This window comes from Triticum aestivum, chromosome 5B, assembly GCF_018294505.1.
Source record: "Triticum aestivum cultivar Chinese Spring chromosome 5B, IWGSC CS RefSeq v2.1, whole genome shotgun sequence".
NCBI classification, from domain to species: domain Eukaryota; kingdom Viridiplantae; phylum Streptophyta; class Magnoliopsida; order Poales; family Poaceae; genus Triticum; species Triticum aestivum.
In genome coordinates this window covers 71,149,595-71,168,532 of record NC_057807.1, presented here as the reverse complement: position 1 = coordinate 71,168,532, position 18,938 = coordinate 71,149,595, and the positions used below count along the sequence as shown (strand labels likewise).

The 18,938-nt window shown below is 45.8% G+C and overlaps 1 protein-coding gene and 1 pseudogene across 1 annotated transcript; both read left to right on the top strand.

The window, feature by feature from the left end:
* Positions 1–10,780: 10,780 nt before the first annotated feature.
* Positions 10,781–13,503, top strand: LOC123110464 (ubiquitin-conjugating enzyme E2 variant 1C). The gene is made up of 4 exons (XM_044530989.1): positions 10,781–11,003; positions 12,689–12,828; positions 12,923–13,048; positions 13,135–13,503. Exons 1-4 carry the CDS (start codon positions 10,970–10,972, stop codon positions 13,273–13,275), a joined length of 441 nt encoding a protein of 146 aa, XP_044386924.1. The 5' UTR covers positions 10,781–10,969; the 3' UTR covers positions 13,276–13,503.
* Positions 13,504–14,789: 1,286 nt separating this feature from the next.
* On the top strand, positions 14,790–18,449 carry LOC123110463 (protein lin-54-like; annotated as a pseudogene).
* Positions 18,450–18,938: the final 489 nt, after the last annotated feature.

Sequence of the window (18,938 nt, the reverse complement as noted above, 5' to 3'; positions counted from 1 at the left end):
CATCTCCAACAGTAACGACAGCCTCACGCTCAACATCAGTCATCTAGAAAAAAATCAGAAAGTGAAAGAAATGAGCAGAACTAACAATCAAAAAACTAGCAAGAGCTGTACAGGCTAACTTTTACAACTACAAAGAAATAGCCGTGAAAACTACATATAAAATTAATGCAAGCACAGAAAAACAAACCTTAGCAGCATCCATAGCAACATCACCGATGTTGCTGCTGCTAACATTCAAAGGAACATCACTGATGGTCGAACAAGGCTCATCACCAACAAGAGGATCCTGATTCATAGTAATGAGGCAAAAAACAATGCTATTATTAGCAACAACACACAAAAGGTTAAACTACACTAACAAAAGGTAGATATCACCTACAAATTCTCAACAGTGTGGGATAGAAAAATGAACATGTAAAGCACATTGGTGCACATGAAAATTCAAGAATATATATAAACACAATAAAAATAAAAATAACCTTGCTCTTATCAGTAGATGGATCATTAACTCCACAGTCAACAACAGCCTCAACATCATGACTGGTTTCCTGCATGAAAAAATTAATAAACAGATGAACATGAGAAAGTTCAACTACAATACTGACAATAGAACAACATAGTAAAAAAATGCAAACATCAAGGACTGACTCACCTCAACAACAGGGGACTCCAAACCAACATCATTTGTATGGTGGTCAGAAACATTAGCCTCAGTACCATCACCAGCCCTGCTGGCAGTGGCAGCAGCCTCGTCATGCTCAATTTGACTGATAACAATATTGTCACATTCTTCATACGGCTTGCAGCGAGAGTCTTGCATAGTTTTGAAACGCTTCATGTTGTTCAACAGACGAACCAAGCTCTGAATTAGTTGAGCATTACCATCACGCATATCACTAATATACTTTCTCTCCATCTCAATATAGTCCACTGCTTCCTCAGCATTGAATTGATGACCGTCAGGGAGGATACCATTGATACAACTCAGACGCTCAAATGTAGTTGGGACCTTTTCCAGTTCAGAACGCACATTAATAAAAATATGCTCAGCGCGCTCCAACACAGAAATAGCTACATCAATACCAAAACCCTGCCTCTGTGAAGTACTAGCCTTACTAGGGCCAGGGGGAACATAACCAGCACCCTCAACACTATGACCATCTCTCAACTCATCGTGCAGAGATGAAATCTTGGGAACCCGAGACAACATCTCCAGGACTGGCCGTTTATACACCCGGAAAAAGACAACTTCCTCTTGAGTTTTCCACTACGAACAAGGGAAAAAAGGAGTTAATTGATCAATGCAACACACAAGGAAAAATATACATTATATTAACAAATTTAAATCCACAGTACTAACGAGCTTTCACTGTCAGTGCCAATTTGTTAGTATTTACAAACAGGTCAGTTGAACAAGAGATTCAGTTCAACCACACATGACACAACAGTACTAAAAATCATACATAAACCTCACAAAGCTTAAGAACTGACAAAATCTAAACAGGTAACTCTGCAGTACACTGTTCACTCCAGCAAAAACAACTATACCTAAAAAATAAAAGGTCTGTAAGACACAAGAGAAATAAAACTCACCAGAAGCTTCCCAAACACCCAAGTCCTTGGATCTTCATTGCCTCCTCTTATCAAATCTGCATCAGCCATATCGGAAAGCTTGTCCTGATCCATGAAACATATGCGGGGGACTCACATGTCGGCATCCAGAATCTTGCCACAGATAAGGCAGTCAAGGTACACTAGTACAAGCCCTATAGCACATCCTATGATTGCCTTCCCAAGGGTAACACCATCATGGTACCTGACAACAGCCCTTCTAAGCTCATCAACCATCAGGTGGCAATAATCCATATTAGCCATGTCCTCAATGACGAGATCCTCAAACATTGCTACCTCTCTGGAAACACGAGTGGCGGCACCAAGCAACACAACTTTCAGAAACACATTAATGAAGAACACTTTTAGAGAAAGGTCATCTTTACTAGGATCCTTGACAAGCACCTTGAGCTTATCCCTTAAATCCTCCGTCTTGATATCTCTGTTCCTGCTAATGTCAAGCTCCGACCTTTACTTCATCAGAGCGTCATCATATTCGTCCTCTGATGGCCTTGGTGCAGAACGACCACCATGAGGGAACCCAAATAGTTGATGTATACCATCGCTAGTGATGCGAAGCTTCTTATTCGCCTCACCCATGTCAAGAGTCATCGTATCAGGATCTATCTTCAGGTACAAGACTCCCATTAGAGGGCGGGAAATGTTAGACTTTACCTTCCATTGGAAGATAGAACCAAAACGAGCTGCATGAACCCTAGCCACGTGACGACTCTCAAGCAAATGAGCACAAGCATCAATCTCTCTCAATGAACATCGCACAGTTATATTCAATCACTGTGAGTCACCTTCATCCAAAGCAAGATTTCCATCATTGCCTCTCACTGGCTTGACTGGACTCCTAACGCTAACAGGCTGCAAATGAAAATAAAGAAGGCACAACTTAATTCAATGAATATAAAAACCAAAACAAACATATGAAGCCAATAAGGAAAAAAAGATTGCACAAGTTCAACTATTAAAACAACATCAGTATCACCCTCGATTGATGCAAACAATGACCAAGCCTCACATGTCCAGCATACCAACCAAGACACAATTAAATTATTGCAAGTACAACTAGTAAGTCACATACAATACAAACACGTATCCCAAAACAAAAATATTGTTCTTAGAAATATAATTAAGTCAAGTGTGCATGATTAATAGTAATAAACACAGAAAATCACTAACATACTTCAACAAAGACTAAAGCAAAGGAATAAAATTAAAAAATACCACTAACTAGAAAAATTTCAAATATTAAAAATAAAAAAAACACATACCACTGCATATTCATCTTCAGAATTAACTTCAATATCATCTCCTTCAAATGCAGGATCTTCAGCTTCGACACGAGCATGCTTCTTCACACCTTTGTTCACCTTCGCAAGAGGAACTTTACGCTTCTTATTTTCCTTCAACAAAGAGCACTTCGGAAGAGGAGATGAAGAAGGCTTCTTATTTGACAAAACTCGTGGACTCCAACAAACAGGGGAGCCACCAAGTGTGCTTGGACCAATCTTCACAGCAACACTATCTCCATCAGCTTTGCTATTACCAGGTTTGAAACCAACTTTCCCACGTGGGCTACGCCTCTGTGTGCCATCAGGATTTGGATCTGCCATCTTCCTCTTCCAAACAGCTTTCTTTTCCTTAGTTGCATCATGAGGAAGCACTTGAGTCAAGCGAGTCTGCAATAGGTTTGTCTTCACAAACATGTCAGTTCCATGAGATACAGCATCAACAGTTGCAAAGGACGCGTCACCACCTTCATCACCTCCACCTTTAGCAGCTTGAGCAACAGCCTCGGTGCTTCGTTGCATGCAAGCAGCCTTTTAACGTCGTTCCAACTCCTTTCTCCTTTGAAAATCACACTTCTTCTTTCTTTCCTTTCGTCCTCCAGCTGTAACTGCATAGGAACATCCTCAGCCTGAGTAACAGGCCCAGTGCCATCAACACTCTGTGACTGAGTAACAGACAACTTCAAGCTCCCATCACCATCACCAAAATTAAGAGAATAAATTCCATCATTAATATCTTTCACAACATCAGCAATGTCCTCAGCAGCAGCATGGCTATCATTAACTGCATAAACCAGTAACATAAGCACACACATATAAAATTAAAACACAATTAACATTGCAGAGACAAGTAAAATAAGGCGCATAGCATCAGACACAAACAAAAGGAACAACTGATGTAACTAAACACATTTATGTATGCAAGGCTGTTAAAAAAGAGCAAATATAAGGGAAACACCAGCAACAGTCGCAAGTTCTTCTAGAGGATTTGGTATCTCAAAAATAACATTCACAAGATCTTGAAAGCGTTCTGATTTGTCAGAATCAGGAGGCACCGACAGTCCAACATCTGCAACAACATCATAATCAACAAAAAAGGAAAAAAAAGAAAAGTACATGAGCAAGCAATCAGTTCAACTATATGAACACTACAAGTGCAACCAATAAAACAATATAACCCCACCACTCGCACAACAAACTTCAAAATGCCAGCTCTTTCAACATCGTAGTTCTTCTCAGACTGCTACAAACTATTTAGATGACAGTACAACAGTTCAAACTACACATGGTAATCAGTACTCCAACCTGTGTGCAGGTTACAACGACCTAAAAACTAGACATACCACACATTCCAGGGAAAAAATTAACAACTATCAAAATCCATACAACGTGTAATATCCATACGACAACACCTATACAATTTAAAACTGATTAAGCACTAGATCTGATAAAACATCATCAGTAGAAAACACACAAAACAAGGTTTCAGCACAACGAATTACCTGCATTCAACTTGTCTGGACTGGATGATGTACCCATTGAGATCCACGGACCTAAAATCTGCTGAACCAGAACTGCAAGACGCATCACCAAAATTTAGGGTTCTTACCTATTTCAGAAACGAAGGATGCCAAACAAAGAAAAACTCTTACCAGCAAACACAAACTCCACCACCCAATCCAGTATCAAACACACGAGCTGCTCGTTCAAGAGCAAAGGAACCCTAGCGAATCCAGCCTGAGACAACACGAGAGCAACAACTTACAAATACAGGAAAAAACAGTACAGAAGGGGACACCAGGGGAGTCGAGGGCAGAGCAAAGGAACCAACAGAGCACACAGACCTTCCCACTGGAGTTCAACCCGCCGGCTGATGCTCCCGGCGAAACAGGGGAAGCAGCTTCTATGCGATAAGAGGAGAGGAGGGGAACGTAGAAGGAAGCGATTTGTGGAGGGGAGGGGAACAGGGGAGAGCAGAGGTTAAATGGTGAGTGGGAGAAAACCAACGGCTAAAGCCCACGATCGTGGAAGAAAAAGAAAAAGGGCAAAGCACACTATCTCAGGGCAGTTACTAAAAATAATAGCAAAAATTAAATACAATAACAAAAAATATTAATATAGAGGAAGAAAACGAACGGCTAAAGTACAAATAAGATCTCATAACAGTACAATAAAAAATATCAAACAAAGTACAATTGAAATACCTTACATAGACTATACAAAATTAAGTACAATATTTCTCAAAAAATAACGAAAAGTACAAAAAAGGTGGTACACTTTGAATAACAAATTAATGTAAACGACTTGCATCCTCACACTCGTGTACACATATGATGCCGCAGCACATTATGCAATGTAGACACCTAACAAAGATACCAAATGACGCAAGTTATGTTACAGATCCACCTCAGTGTATGACAAAAACCGCTTCTTACCGACGGCGTGTGTTCATCAATCAATACAACAAAAAAGATGGTCAGTACAACAATGCCCCTCGGTGCGGTGCTGGTCTTTCCCCTAAAAAGATAGATAACGGCGTCAAGTCCATACAAAGAAGATGTGTCAGTACAACTATGCCCCTCGGTGCGGTGCTGGTTTTCCCCCTAAAAAGATAGATAATGGGGCAAGTCATGTTATAGACTCGCCTCCGCATGCAATGTCGCGGCACGCCGCGTCGTCGCCTGCTACGAATTGTTCCTAGATTGGCCTCGCAGGCATGGGGGAGGGGGGGTCCCGCCCCCTCCTTCCCGGACCGGCCTCACGCTAACACGGTAGTCCGCTTGTTTGATAGGCACAATGCGGTTATTCTGCCCCCCCCCACACCCACACCCCCTAAGATAGATAATGGGGGCAAGTCCATACAAGGAAGATGTGTCAGTACAACTATGCCCTCGGTGCGGTGCTGGTTTCTCCCCTAAAAAGATAGATAATGGGGCATACAAGGAAGATGTGTCAGTACAACTATGCCCCTCGGTGCGGTGCTGGTTTTCCCCCTAAAAAGGTAGATAATGGGGCAAGTCATGTTACGGACTCGCCTCTGCATGCGATGTCACGGCACGCCGCGTCGTCGCCTGCTACGGCTCTTTCCTGGCTCGGCCTCACCGGGATGGGGGAGTGGGGGTCCCGACCCCCCCCCCCCCCGTCTCGGCCTCGCGCTAACATGGCAGTGCACTTGTTTGACAGGCGCAGTGCAGTTATTCTGTCCCCCACGCACCCGCACCCCCTAAAATAGATAATGGGGGCAAGTCCATACAAGGAAGATGTGTCAGTACAACTATTCCCCTCGGTGCAGTGCTGGTTTTCCCCCTAAAAAGATAGATAATGGGGGCAAGTCATGTTACAGACTCGCCTCCACATGCGACGCCGTGGCACGCCGCGTCGTCGCTTGCTACGGCTCGTCCCTGGCTCGGCCTCGCCGGGATGGGGGAGGGGGGTCCCGACCCCCCTCCTCGGCTTGGCCTCGCACTAACGGGGCAGTGCGCTCGTTTTACAGGCGAAGTGCGATTATTCTATCCTCCCCCACGCACCAACACCCCCTAAGATAGATAATGGGGGGAAGTCCATACAAGGAAGATGTATCAGTACAACTATGCCCCTCGGTGCGGTGCTGGTTTCCCCCCTAAAAAGATAGATAATGGGGGCAAGTCCATACAAGGAAGATGTGTCGGTACAACTATGTCCCTCGGTGCGGTGCTGGTTTTCCCCCTAAAAAGATAGATAATGGGGGCAAGTCCATACAAGGAAGATGTGTCAGTACAACTATGCCCCTCGATGCGGTGCTGGTTTTCCCCCTAAAAAGATAGATAATGGGGCAAGTCATGTTACGGACTTGCCTCCGCATGCGTCTTCCTGGCTCGGCCTCGCTGGGATGGAGAAGGGGGCTCGGTGCGCTCGTTTCACACATGCAGTGCGCTTATTCTGTTTCCCAACCCCCCATGCACACACACCCCATAAAAAAGATGTTCTTCAGTCCATACAAAAAATTGTGTCAGTACGACTATGCCACTCGTTCGGTCCTATATATCTTACCAAGATGTTTAGAAAAAATCCAAAAAATGCTGAAAAAATGAGAACAAAGAGAAAGCGAGGGAAACACACTATAAAAAAGATGTCAGTTCAAGCAAAGGAGAACATTCAGTACTAAAATAAAAAAAATGCTTATATTTGACATAAACTATCATAAAAACTAGAAAGGAAAAAATGCTAAGAATAAAAAATATTGACCGCCCAAGGGACAGGCCGACCCAACGCAGGTGGGTACTAGGACTCAAGCCAACAGCGAAACCACCGGCGAATCCATTGTAAACCAGACTGCGGGGGCCAGCCGACCAGGGCTGACAGGTCATGACAGAGAGCGAGCACCGTGTATAAGCACTCAGGTAAGTGTGGTTCGACCGATAAAGACCTTCGTAGAATATGTAGGAGCCAATATGGGCATCCAGGTTCCGCTATTGGTTATTGACCAAAGAGATGTCTCGGTCATGTCTACATAGTTCTCGAACCCGTAGGGTCCGCATGTTTAACGTTCATTGACGATATAGTATTATATGAGTTATGTATGTTGGTGATCGAATGTTGTTCGGAGCCCCAGATATGATCACGGACATGACGAGGAACTCTAGAATGGTCCGGAGATAAAGATTGATATATGGGATAATAGTGTTTGGTCTTCGGAAGGGTTCCGGAATTCACCGGAAGGGATTTCGGATGTTTCCCGAAATGTTTGGGAATGAGAACACTTTATTTGGGCCAAAGGGGAAAGCCCACAAGGTTTTTAGAAAGAACAAAAGGAATTTTTGCGGAGTCTAGGGGCCAGACGCCAGGGTCCCTGGCGTCTGGGTCCAGACGCCGGGAACCCTGGCGTCTGGCCCTGGAGTCCGAGAAGGACTCTTGCCTTTCGGGTGAAACCGACTTTGTGGAGGCTTTTACTCCAAGTTTCGACCCCAAGGCTCAACATATAAATAGAGGGGCGGGGCTAGCACCAAAGACACATCAAGAAACACCAAACCGTGTGCCGGCAACCCCGTCCCCTCTAGTTTATCCTCCGTCATAGTTTATGTAGTGCTTAGACGAAGCCCTGCGGAGATTGTTCTTCACCAACACCGTCATCACGCTGTCGTGCTGCCGGAACTCATCTACTACTTTGCCCGTCTTGCTGGATCAAGAAGGTGAGGACGTCATCAAGCTGAACGTGTGCTGAACGCGGAGGTGCCGTACGTTCGGTACTTGATCGGGGCGGATCGTGAAGGTGTACGACTACATCAACCGCGTTGATAAACGCTTCTGCTTAGCGATCTTCAAGGGTATGAAGATACACTCCTCCTCTCGTTGCTATGCATCACCATGATCTTGCATGTGCGTAGGAAATTTTTGAAATTAATACGTTCCCCAACAAAAATGCGTTGGAAAACCGTCTGGACCCGGGGATTTGGTCGGGAACATTTGGAAAAGAGCAGTCTTGACCTCTTCACATGTGTATGGAGCACACAACAACTCGTTCATCTCAGGCGTAACCTTGTTGGGTACACTGTTAAGCACCGCGTCCATATTGCTTACCCCCTCCGACGTATAGAGGTTTTTATAAAATTCATGCACCATCGCCTTGAGCTCCTCAGGATCATCAGAGAGCACGCCAAGAGAGTTCTGGATATCATTAATCATATTTTTCTTCCTCCGTATGCTAGCTCGAAGATGAAAAAAAATGTGTTCTTATCTCCCGTTGTCAACCATTCCACCCTGGATCTCTGACGCCACATGATCTCCTCTCTATGGTACAATTCCATGAGCTTCTCGTTAATTTTAAGTTCAATGTGTGAAGGTGCAGTGCGGTTCGGGTCTGAGCGCAACGTTTCAAGTTCCTGTTTCAAATTCTTCATCTCTTTTCGAACGCTCCCAGAGGTGTTCTTGTTCCACTGTGTCAGCTCACGCGATAACACATTCAACTTCACCCAAAGGTTCTCTAACTTGATGCACTCGCCATTATCAGACCAAGCCAAATTTATGGTTTCAGGCCATGTGTTGTGGTCTTCCCACATGATCTCATAGCGAAACATTCTAGCTCGCTGGTTGTGCCTTTGGTCCCTATGGAAATTCACAAGTATTGCACTTTGATTCGACGTCGCTGATGTGAGGTGAGTTGAATCCACACGCGGAACCTGGAGTTCCAATCTGCATTAACTAAAGCCTGTTCGAGCCGCACCCTTGTGAACGAGCCTCATGTTACCTTCTTCTCAAAAGTCCAAAAAGGGCCTGAATAACCAATATCTAGTAACATGCATCTCTAAAGGCATGGATTTGTGCATTCTCCGCCTTCCTGCTCCCTCGTGCTCATCCGGACGTAAGACTTTGTTGAAATCACCCAGGCAAAGCCATGGGAGGGTGCTTGTAGTACTTATGTTCTTTAATGTGGTCCATGTTTGGTGACGGAGATGAGTCTGAGCTTCACCGTACACCACTTTCAACCTCCACAGATCAGAACCCGGCTCAAGGACAGAGCAATCAAGATGGTAGACTGAATAACAAAGTACCTCTATTTTTATTTTATTGTTCCAAAAATGCCAATGCCACCACTTCTACCCTGACTATCAATAGCATAACAATTGTCATAACCAAGAGTGCCTGCTAAAGCTTCTACCCTCGCGCCCGCCACCTGAGTTTCTACAACACAAAGAAGGGCAGGGGCAAATTTCCTTGCGAAATCGCGAAGTTCACGGACTGTCGTGGCTTTGCCCTAGCCGCGACAGTTCCAGCAGAAGACGCTCATTGGGCCTTGCGGCGCCCCTCACCGGGACCCGCCATCTTTTGTTTAGTCCTGTTCTGCGCTCCGTTGTTCACTGCCCAAACCTTTTCAGTTTCAGTCACCACTTTAACTCTCTTAGGGTCTGTAGAAGAACCCTTCCGTCCAATACTCATGTCATTTGCAATCCTTGCTTTCTTTGGCTCCTTATTGGAAGAAAGTCTGGGCGGCACTACTAGGGAGGTGATCGCCAAGGTACTGCTAGCTGCTGCTGGAGGGAGCTTGAATCAACGTTTTTTGCTAGGGTCTGCATCATGCATCTCCAGATCAGGATCAACTCCATCAGACTGCAGGGTGTCTTTTTCTGACTGTAGCTCCTCCATTAGACTTGTTGTTCCATATGCTGCACCTCCAAGGCCACTCTCAGCTCCCGCTCTGCCTCCGTTGTGTCCTCCACGACGACCGCGGCCGCTGCCTGGGCCCCCACCAGGACGCATATGCCATAGTCTCATATTACTGCAGAACCAACCTTGGCTATGAGGTTTGTATAAATGAACCCTCGCTAGAGCCAACCATCTTGTAGCCTCATGTGGCGCTGATCCTTCATCAAACGCCACATTTTCGGGATCCTCCTCGTGAAGCCCTAGCCCCGCCATCAATTTCTCAACGTCACTAGCGAACGATGTTGCATCGACAGAGGCCGATCCAACAGCAGTTTCCGCCGTCATCTAGAACCCTAGCCCGATCGAGAAAAACCGTGTGTTGCAGGAACCCTAACCCAGCCGTTTACCTAGAGACACTTGGCCACGGCCGAGCGGTGATGCAAAGATCACCCCTTAGTCGGCCCGAACCAGGTTTCAAGGGGAGTACGACGGTAGGGAAGAAACTCGCTCAACGGCGGCGGCAATCGCCTCCGAGAGAAGGGGCAACCTTATCAAGAGGGGAAAAAGACGCATCGGAGAGTGGCCGACGTTTTGACCCAAATGGACACGCGCAGGCGATTTGGTCGCGGACGATTTGGGTTGGCCCGTTGGAGTTGCCCTAAAAGTATCTTCCTGTTCCACAAGCCTGACCTGGCCTGGACTGGCCCAGGCCCAACCCAGCCCACCTGCACGCGTACTTCATCGCACCCCTCTCCCCGTCGTCTCGCACTGTCGCACCCGTGCACCACCACCACCCCACCACCACCAAAGGGGAACGAGCGCCGCCGAGCGAGCACGCACGCACGCCCGCCTCCCCCCACCGGAGCACGCGCGCCGCCCCGAAATCCCCTGTCGCATCCGTCGGGCGGTCTCCTCCCCGTGCTCCTCACTTTTCTGGAATGGCGTCGAGCGGTGACGCAGCCGGAGTTGTCGGTAAGCCCTAGCTCGCCCAAACCTCTCCTGCTACTTTCTCCTCCCAGCCAGCCAGCCGCCAAGCCCCAAATCTCCCCGTACGCGACCGATACGATGCTCCAATCCGTCCAATCAGTCGCGGATTTGCTCTCTGGCGCCGTGGATCCGTTCCCGTCCATCCATCCATGGTTCGAATCTGGTCTTCTCCGGCGCGTCCGTCCGCGGGGGAAGAGATCCCCCTCTGCTCAAGTACCTGTGTTAGGGTGTGGACTACTGCTGCGAATAGCAGTTCCTTAAATTTAGCAAACACCGGGGTTCAGTTCAGCTCAGTTCATTCAATTCCCGGGACTCGTGTTTAGGTCGTCGCCTTCATGCTTCATGGTAGTATAAGTTTGTACTACTATTTAGGAAGAATTGATGAGCTGTCATACGTTGCCGCCTGCCTTCCAGCGATGTCTTGGCTGCAGGTCTCTGGCACATTAGGCAACAAATAATGTTCCGATGGCGAGAAAACTAGGGGGGGGAGTGGTCCTTCATACGTTGCGGTTGGGTATGGTGCAGGAAGCTCTGCACCTGAGCCATACTGTTGCCCCCATGTCACTAGCATGACGACGCTGGGTTGCTTGTTTGGACGAAGATACCGTGAAACTGGAGTCCTTTGCTGTTGGTAATCTGTATGATGGAGTAGGAATCGTCAAATTTTATCTATCCAGAAGATATGATGAATGTACCGAATTTGCCGCTGGTGCCGATATTTTAGTAAAATGCATTACATGGACTAGCTTTGTGCAAAGTGGTGGACTCGTGGTAGATAGGACACTATCATAGAGATGCAAGCAGCAGCCTACTTATCCTCCAAAACTCGGCAATTAGTTCACCGCTGACCACAAAAGTGACACTAGCATGTATACCATGATACTGGCCGCGAAAACGCCCCACTTACATCTTTAGACTATCATCAGCTCCTCATCTAGTCCAGAGGATTGCTACAGCTGAATACTTGGGGTTAATGTGTTCCCCATCTATGCTTTGTTGTCACGGCATAAAACAGTTTGTTTACTTCATTCTGGGAAATTCACTTTGCAAGTCTGCAAGTTGTAGTTAACTAGGCGATTTTTCCCGAAAAGAGCAAACAGTCGCACTATATATTTGGAATCCACTAATCCTTGGAATAAAAGACACTTAAGCGTACTAATCTTTATTGCTTCCACACTACATTCCCACTATGTGTAGAGCTTGTGAATAGCCGTGCCTTTTGGAAGTACAGGAATAAAATCACATTTCTGTGATTGTCTAGCTATACAAGTTCGAGTGATCTTCTGATGCTACGCAGCCAAGGGAGATGGTACATTAAAAGATTGAGCACATAATTAGGTAGAATACAAGATATCTGAGAATTTTTGTCATTTAGGATTGCGATAATTTACTCTATGCAGCTGGGTGCAATTATCCCTTTGTTATCTACTGGCTCCTAATTGCTCATTGGAACAACTTGTATTAGAAACTCTGCAAGCAGAACTAAAATTGTTAGTAAGCTGCCGACTACCTGGTTCAGTGTATTTTGGATGAATTTTTTTTATGGTCATTTTTCGTTTTATGTATGTAGCTATTCTGAACATCAAATTTGATGATGTGCCTATGCCGTATCTATTAATGTTGCTGGAAGTGTATTATTGATACTGATTGCCATAAAAATATTTCTGTAGTGCCGAGGAACTTTAGACTGCTGGAAGAGCTTGAGAGAGGAGAGAAGGGTATTGGGGATGGAACAGTTAGCTATGGAATGGATGACGCAGATGATATCTACATGCGCTCCTGGACAGGAACAATAATTGGTCCCCACAACGTGAGATATTTCCACTGACCATTGATTTCTTGAAATATGATTTGTTGCATTTCTGAGTTTGTGCTTTCTTGTTTATCTATATATGGTTTTGTAGACTGTCCATGAGGGCCGGATTTATCAGTTGAAGCTTTTCTGTGACAAGGACTATCCCGACAGGCCACCGACTGTTAGGTTTCACTCAAGAATCAACATGACCTGTGTAAATGCCGAGACTGGATTGGTATGGCACTGTCTCCGTGACCCCTGAACGTTGTATATCCACTTGTTCTCCTTGTATTTCAAACTTAACCTGGAGCAAAAATGCAGGTGGACCAAAGGAAGTTTAGCCTGCTGTCCAACTGGCGCCGTGAGTACACAATGGAGAACATCTTGATACAGCTTAAGAAAGAGATGGCGACATCACACAACCGGAAATTAGTGCAGCCTCCGGAGGGGACGTTCTACTGAAAGAACACTTGTCGCGTAGAACGTGTCATTCCCAAGAACCCTCGCGGTTCTCATTTTAGATATCGCATAAGATCGCAACATTTGGTGCAAACGATTATGTATAACTTTGACGGTGTCCTTCACATGGTTCTTGTGTGTCTTGTCTTGTTATATCTCCTGGGTAAGCCTGTGTTGTAATGATACGCTGGAGCTTCAGCTATGTTTTTAAAAGTACCATTACGTTGCTTCGTTCTCGGTGTCGCCAGTGCTGTGCTATGCTGTGTGGTTGTTTTGTCTGTAAAACCTTCTCCTTCTCCTGGGGAAACCTTATCCTTGTGATTCTAGTGATTAGTGTCATCTTGCCAATGGTTTTGCTCTACATGATGGATGTTAGAACAGTACAGGTCGAATGGTATGGGCATTGCTCTCTAAAATGCATTGCTTGCAGACTAGTAGAATTTTTGAAAATAAATTGCACAGCCTGTGCACAAAAGTTCTTTAACAAGTCTGTCTGTTTTTGTTTCTCACTTAAATGTAGCAAATTCCTTTCGAGTTTATAAGAACAGTGCATGAGCAAACGCCCACAACATGTGTAAACATAACACTGATTATGCTTTAGCTGGTTGATGATCGGATTGACCGCCTCAACAACTGTTGGATGGTGCGCGTAATGGCCCTCTGATCTCTGTCACTCAGCTGCGCCCAGCCGTTTGCAACATGGCTCATGTTGCGTTCAGGAGCTCGCAGCATGAGTTGTGTTGTGGTCCGTCGAAGCATTTATACCTTTGCAATGTAGCCTATGTTGCATCGGCAACAAACCTATTGCTCAGATCTGCAAACAGAGTCGGTGTTGCGCTTGAAGCCGTTGCAACAAGGGCCACATGGCAAAACTGGACTACATTGTATGCGTTGCTGCGGGGCGTTGCGTTTATACCTTTGCAATGTAGCCTATGTTGCATCCGCAACAAACCTTATTTGCTCAGATCTGCAAACAGAGTCGGTGTTGCGCTTGAAGCCGTTGCAACAAGGGCCACATGGCAAAACTGGACTACATTGTATGAGTTGTTGCGGGCGTTCGATCAAATTTAGATCCACCGGCCATGAAGGCAGTCAACTGACGGTTTCTGAGTATTTTTCTTTTCAAGATTACCATCTAAATTTGATAAATACTTCCCCCGTTCCTAAATATATGTCATTTTAGAGATTTTATAATAAGAATTACAAACAGATGTATGTAGACATATTTTAGAGTGTACATTCACTAGTTTTGTTCCGCATGTAGTCTTAATTGAAATCTTTAAAAAGGGCTTGTATTTAGAAACGGAGGGAGTAATTTAGTACTAGGAATTATAGTGTACTCCACTTTGTGCGTAATTAAGATCACTAATGGCCTTCTTACATCCTTGCTGCCGTAGAAAATCAGGAGTGAATCGGCCCGATCAAAAGAGGACCCACCGATCTGGACCCTCCAGCGGCCTGTCCCGAATCCTAAAGCCCTCCACGCGCCGTCCGATCCACCTCCCCCTGCGCCTTCCTCTCCAATCCCACTCCGCCTCGTTCACTCCTCCACCTCTCTCCCCCTCCCTCTCCCCCCCGCCTCGCCACCACGGCGAATCCATCGCCGCCTCCGCCGCAGCCGCCGATCGGGCGGCCGCCGTCGCCCTACCCGATGGTGGCCGCGGGGGATCCAGAGGAGCCCCCGAGGCCCCCGCCGCCGCTCGAGCCCTCCGGATCCGAGGCACCCCCAGACGCCCCCGCCCCCGTCCCCGTCCCTCCCCCGCCTCCCGCCCCCGTCCCCGCTCCCGCTCCCGCCCCGGCTGCTCCTGCTACCGAAGCTATGGCGCTCGTCTCCGCGCCCGCGCCCGCCGCGGTGTGGACGGCTGTGTCGCCGCCGGCCGAGGCGAACGGGAGCTCCGACAGGAAGAAGAAGTCGGTGCCCCTCCTTTTTACCCTTTTCGGCAAAATTTGGATTTCGCCCCCGATTTCCTCTTTTGGTTCGTTGCGTGCCGAGTATTTTCTCTGGGATTCCCTCTCACTGGCCTTTCATTTTCTCTCCCGTGTTTGGTTGTAGGAGGAAAGCGGAGGACGGGGAAGGGTGCAGGACGTGCAGCTGCAAGAAGTCCAGGTGCCTGAAGCTGTAAGTTGCACGAATTTTCCTCTATCTCGCTAGTAATGCCAAATGCTGCAAATGTCACATCGAAGAACGCCAGAATTTAGTGAGGGGAGAGATATAGCGTGCTTGGATTCTCAGTACATCTTCTGATTGTTTAGGATGCAATTGGCATTTTGATCCGGCACTAGTTCAGTTCGACATCTGCAATGAGTCTGGTGCTTTTTTTAGCAATACTAGATTCTGTGCTCGGGCATTTCAGATGTTTGTTGGAAAAGGCACCCAATGTAGCCAATCGAGACCCCTAAAGATTTTGCGACTCTATTTGAGCATGTTTACCAGCTCTATTTGAACATGCCTACAGCTTAAAAAAACACAACTTTATCCAAATATGTTGAGTTGTTGTTTCGATTTTACGTTCACCTGTACTTACTAGACACTGATGCAATGTCACACACTTGAAGCACACCTAAGATTAGTAGATTGGCTGGGATTCTGGTCTAGCTGTACACAGTCTGCGTGTTAGTGCCATGTATTGCTTTACGGCACTCTTGCAATGGAGGGAACTGAGTTTCAGGCAGGGGGGGGGGGGGGGGGGGTTGTTAACTGGTGATGCATGGAAAAGATGGGGAATGCTAATTTTCGCACGCACTGATGCACCCACCCTGCACACACAAACATATACCATACCTATCTAACCACGCTCATGCATTATACACAACATGATTTATGATTTCTTACTGCTAAATTCAAGTTCCTTCTTGTTGTACTGATCAATTGCTTTATACTGTGGCAGTTATTGTGTGTGTTTTGCTTCTGGGTCACAATGTTCTGAATTATGTGGCTGTGACCCATGTTATAACAAGCCTATTCATGGTGTTCAACAGAATACACCACCAGGCTTGCCTTTGCAAGTTGTTCGACCAGCAGAGGCTGGTCAAAATTCAACGGTATAAATCTTGTTCAAACATGACATGGTAAATGTCCAACTATTTCCTTGTTCTATTTTTGACGATCCTGCTACTTTTTTTTATTCTCTCAAGGAATTTGCAAGATACCAAATGGACTTTTTTAGAAGAAAATGCACTTGCAAAAAGTCAGGCTGCCTTAAGAAATACTGTGACTGCTACCAGGTCCCGTATCCAACTCTATCCTATTTTTTTTTAAAGGCAACTCTATCCTATTAGTTTTTCTCTTCTCTCAGCTTGTGACTGGTATTTTTTTTCTTCTGTCTTTGAAGGGAGGGGCAGGATGCTCCATCAACTGTAAATGCGATGATTGTAAAAACCCATATGGGAAAAAAGGTAACATAAATCTGGTGCCAACTCTTGGAACTAGTGAACTACGTACTAGATTGCAAGATGTTAAAGTCAGTGATGTGTACAATGATATGAATTCCTCAAAAAGAAAAAAAGATATGTGCTTATTGGGTGGATGGGTAACTGCTAATTCATGAATGGGTAGTCACAATATGAACGTGTTTTCAAAATTCAACTAATTATTATTATGTGTTTTTGTGTCTATGAGAACATATTTGTTTTATATTTAAGATTGATTAAAAAATCACCACAGTTAGGCAAACCATCGGTCTACACACACAAAATAGTATTAGCTATGCTCTAAATTCAATAGGTTGTACTCCATCTATATGGTACACATTTTGAACTATATACACTGCACAATAAGGTAAATTACTCCCTGTTAATTTATTAGTAGTGAAGATAAGCTAACTCGGTACTTAAATGTAAAAAAAAAAAGATGGTTTAGTTTATAGGAGAATGGTCTACTCCCTCCGTCTGAAAATACTTGTCATCAAAATGGACAAAAAGGGATGTATCCAGAACTAAAATACATCTAGATACATCCTCTTTTATTCATTTTGAAGACAAGTATTTCCGGACGGAGGGAGTATTATTTATATTATGTTCCTGCTTAATCATTTGGCAGTGTTTACAACTGGCTATATGGTGTTACGGTACATTATCAATGTTTTGGTACCATAGATGACCTCAGCTTTTTACCACATATACTAACTCTGGAATGCATGCTGGTTCAGAGCCTCCAGAATAGCTTTTTATTCTGCATATATTAGGTTAGGATATGTTGGAATTCGCTTGATGAATTCTATTGCGGTACCTTTTCTTTTTACAAAGATGTTTGACATAATATTGTGGATTTATTTGTTCTGTTGATTTGCTTGCTACCCCTTAATTGGAGAAGCTAACTTCATCTCAATTATGGTTATGGTTTTCAATCTGTATCGAAAATAAAACTTTTGTTTGTTTGTGTTCTGCAGTTGGTGTCATTTTGGATGGTAAAAGTATTCTTGCCACACCCACACCCGGACCCACTCCGATTGAAAGGAATGGAACGGAAGTTATCTCAAGTGATGATGACGACGACGATGAAGATGATTATTACATGAATCGTCCACTGTCCCCTATCCCCCCGTCTCCAGTATCCCGAGAGTCTTCATTCCAACAGGAGACTCTAGTGGGCGTTGAAGTTCACACTGTGAATGGGCACCTGTACCCGAAACCGCTGACCCAGGTGCGTCCAGAGACATGGCAGCTCTCGAGGAGGCCTGCCGAGGAAGCACGGGGAGAACAATGGCGCTACATGAGGAGGCCCAGCGAGGACGGAACATCCGATGCTATGGAAGGACACGCAGACCCCAAGTTTCATCATCAGAGAGACAACAACAACAGTAAACAGCGAGAGAGCCCTGCTGACAACAGGTTCAGCATCCCGCGGTGCATTGAGGTGATGAACGGCATGGCGGACCTCTCGCCGGTGGACAAGTCGCTCGCCCCGGACGTCTTCTTGGATCCAAGCAACCGGGAGATTTTCCTGTCGCTGAGTGTAGATATCCGGACCATGTGGCTGAAGCGTAAGATGAGGAGCCTTGTGTAGAGAATAGTAGCACCGCCGCGGCGATTCTTTTTCTCAGTCAGGAGTAATAACACTTGAAATAAGTAATGCGGTGTGCTGTAGATATCCCTAGTCTTCTTCTCGTTATGAGTTATGTGTTGATGTGTATCTAGCACCGACTAATCTATTTATGGTAAATCTATATTGGGACCCAGCCTGTTCGCCGCGCCGCAGTAAGTTCGTCGTGTGATCTTCAGCTAGAAATGAAGTTCTTCACCCTGCTGCTGCTGCCTGGTCTGCTTTCAAGGTTCATGTATCATCTGTCTGTCTGTCTGCCTTCTTCTGGAAGGGGCATCTGTCCCTGGGATGCAAGAGCCACTGATTGTACATACAGTTTATAATGGTGATGCTCATGATTGAGCCCTAAACTGCAACCCTGATGGTGCAAGCTGCAGCATGAGGTTGACAGGAAGGAAAAGAGTCTCCTATAAGTGAGGGTTGCAGCAGCTGAGTTGACAGTAACAGCACAAGACAGGTCCTTTGCTCCGGATGCTTCCTGTAGCCCAATGAGACAAAACTGGGGGCATGTGAGCCATGGGCGCCATGGAGGAGTGCCCCAGATGGGGTGCCGGCGCCGGAAGGGACCAGCGCCCAACTGATTGGCCGTCGCCCATGGACCATTGCCCGTGCTCTTTTTCTTCCT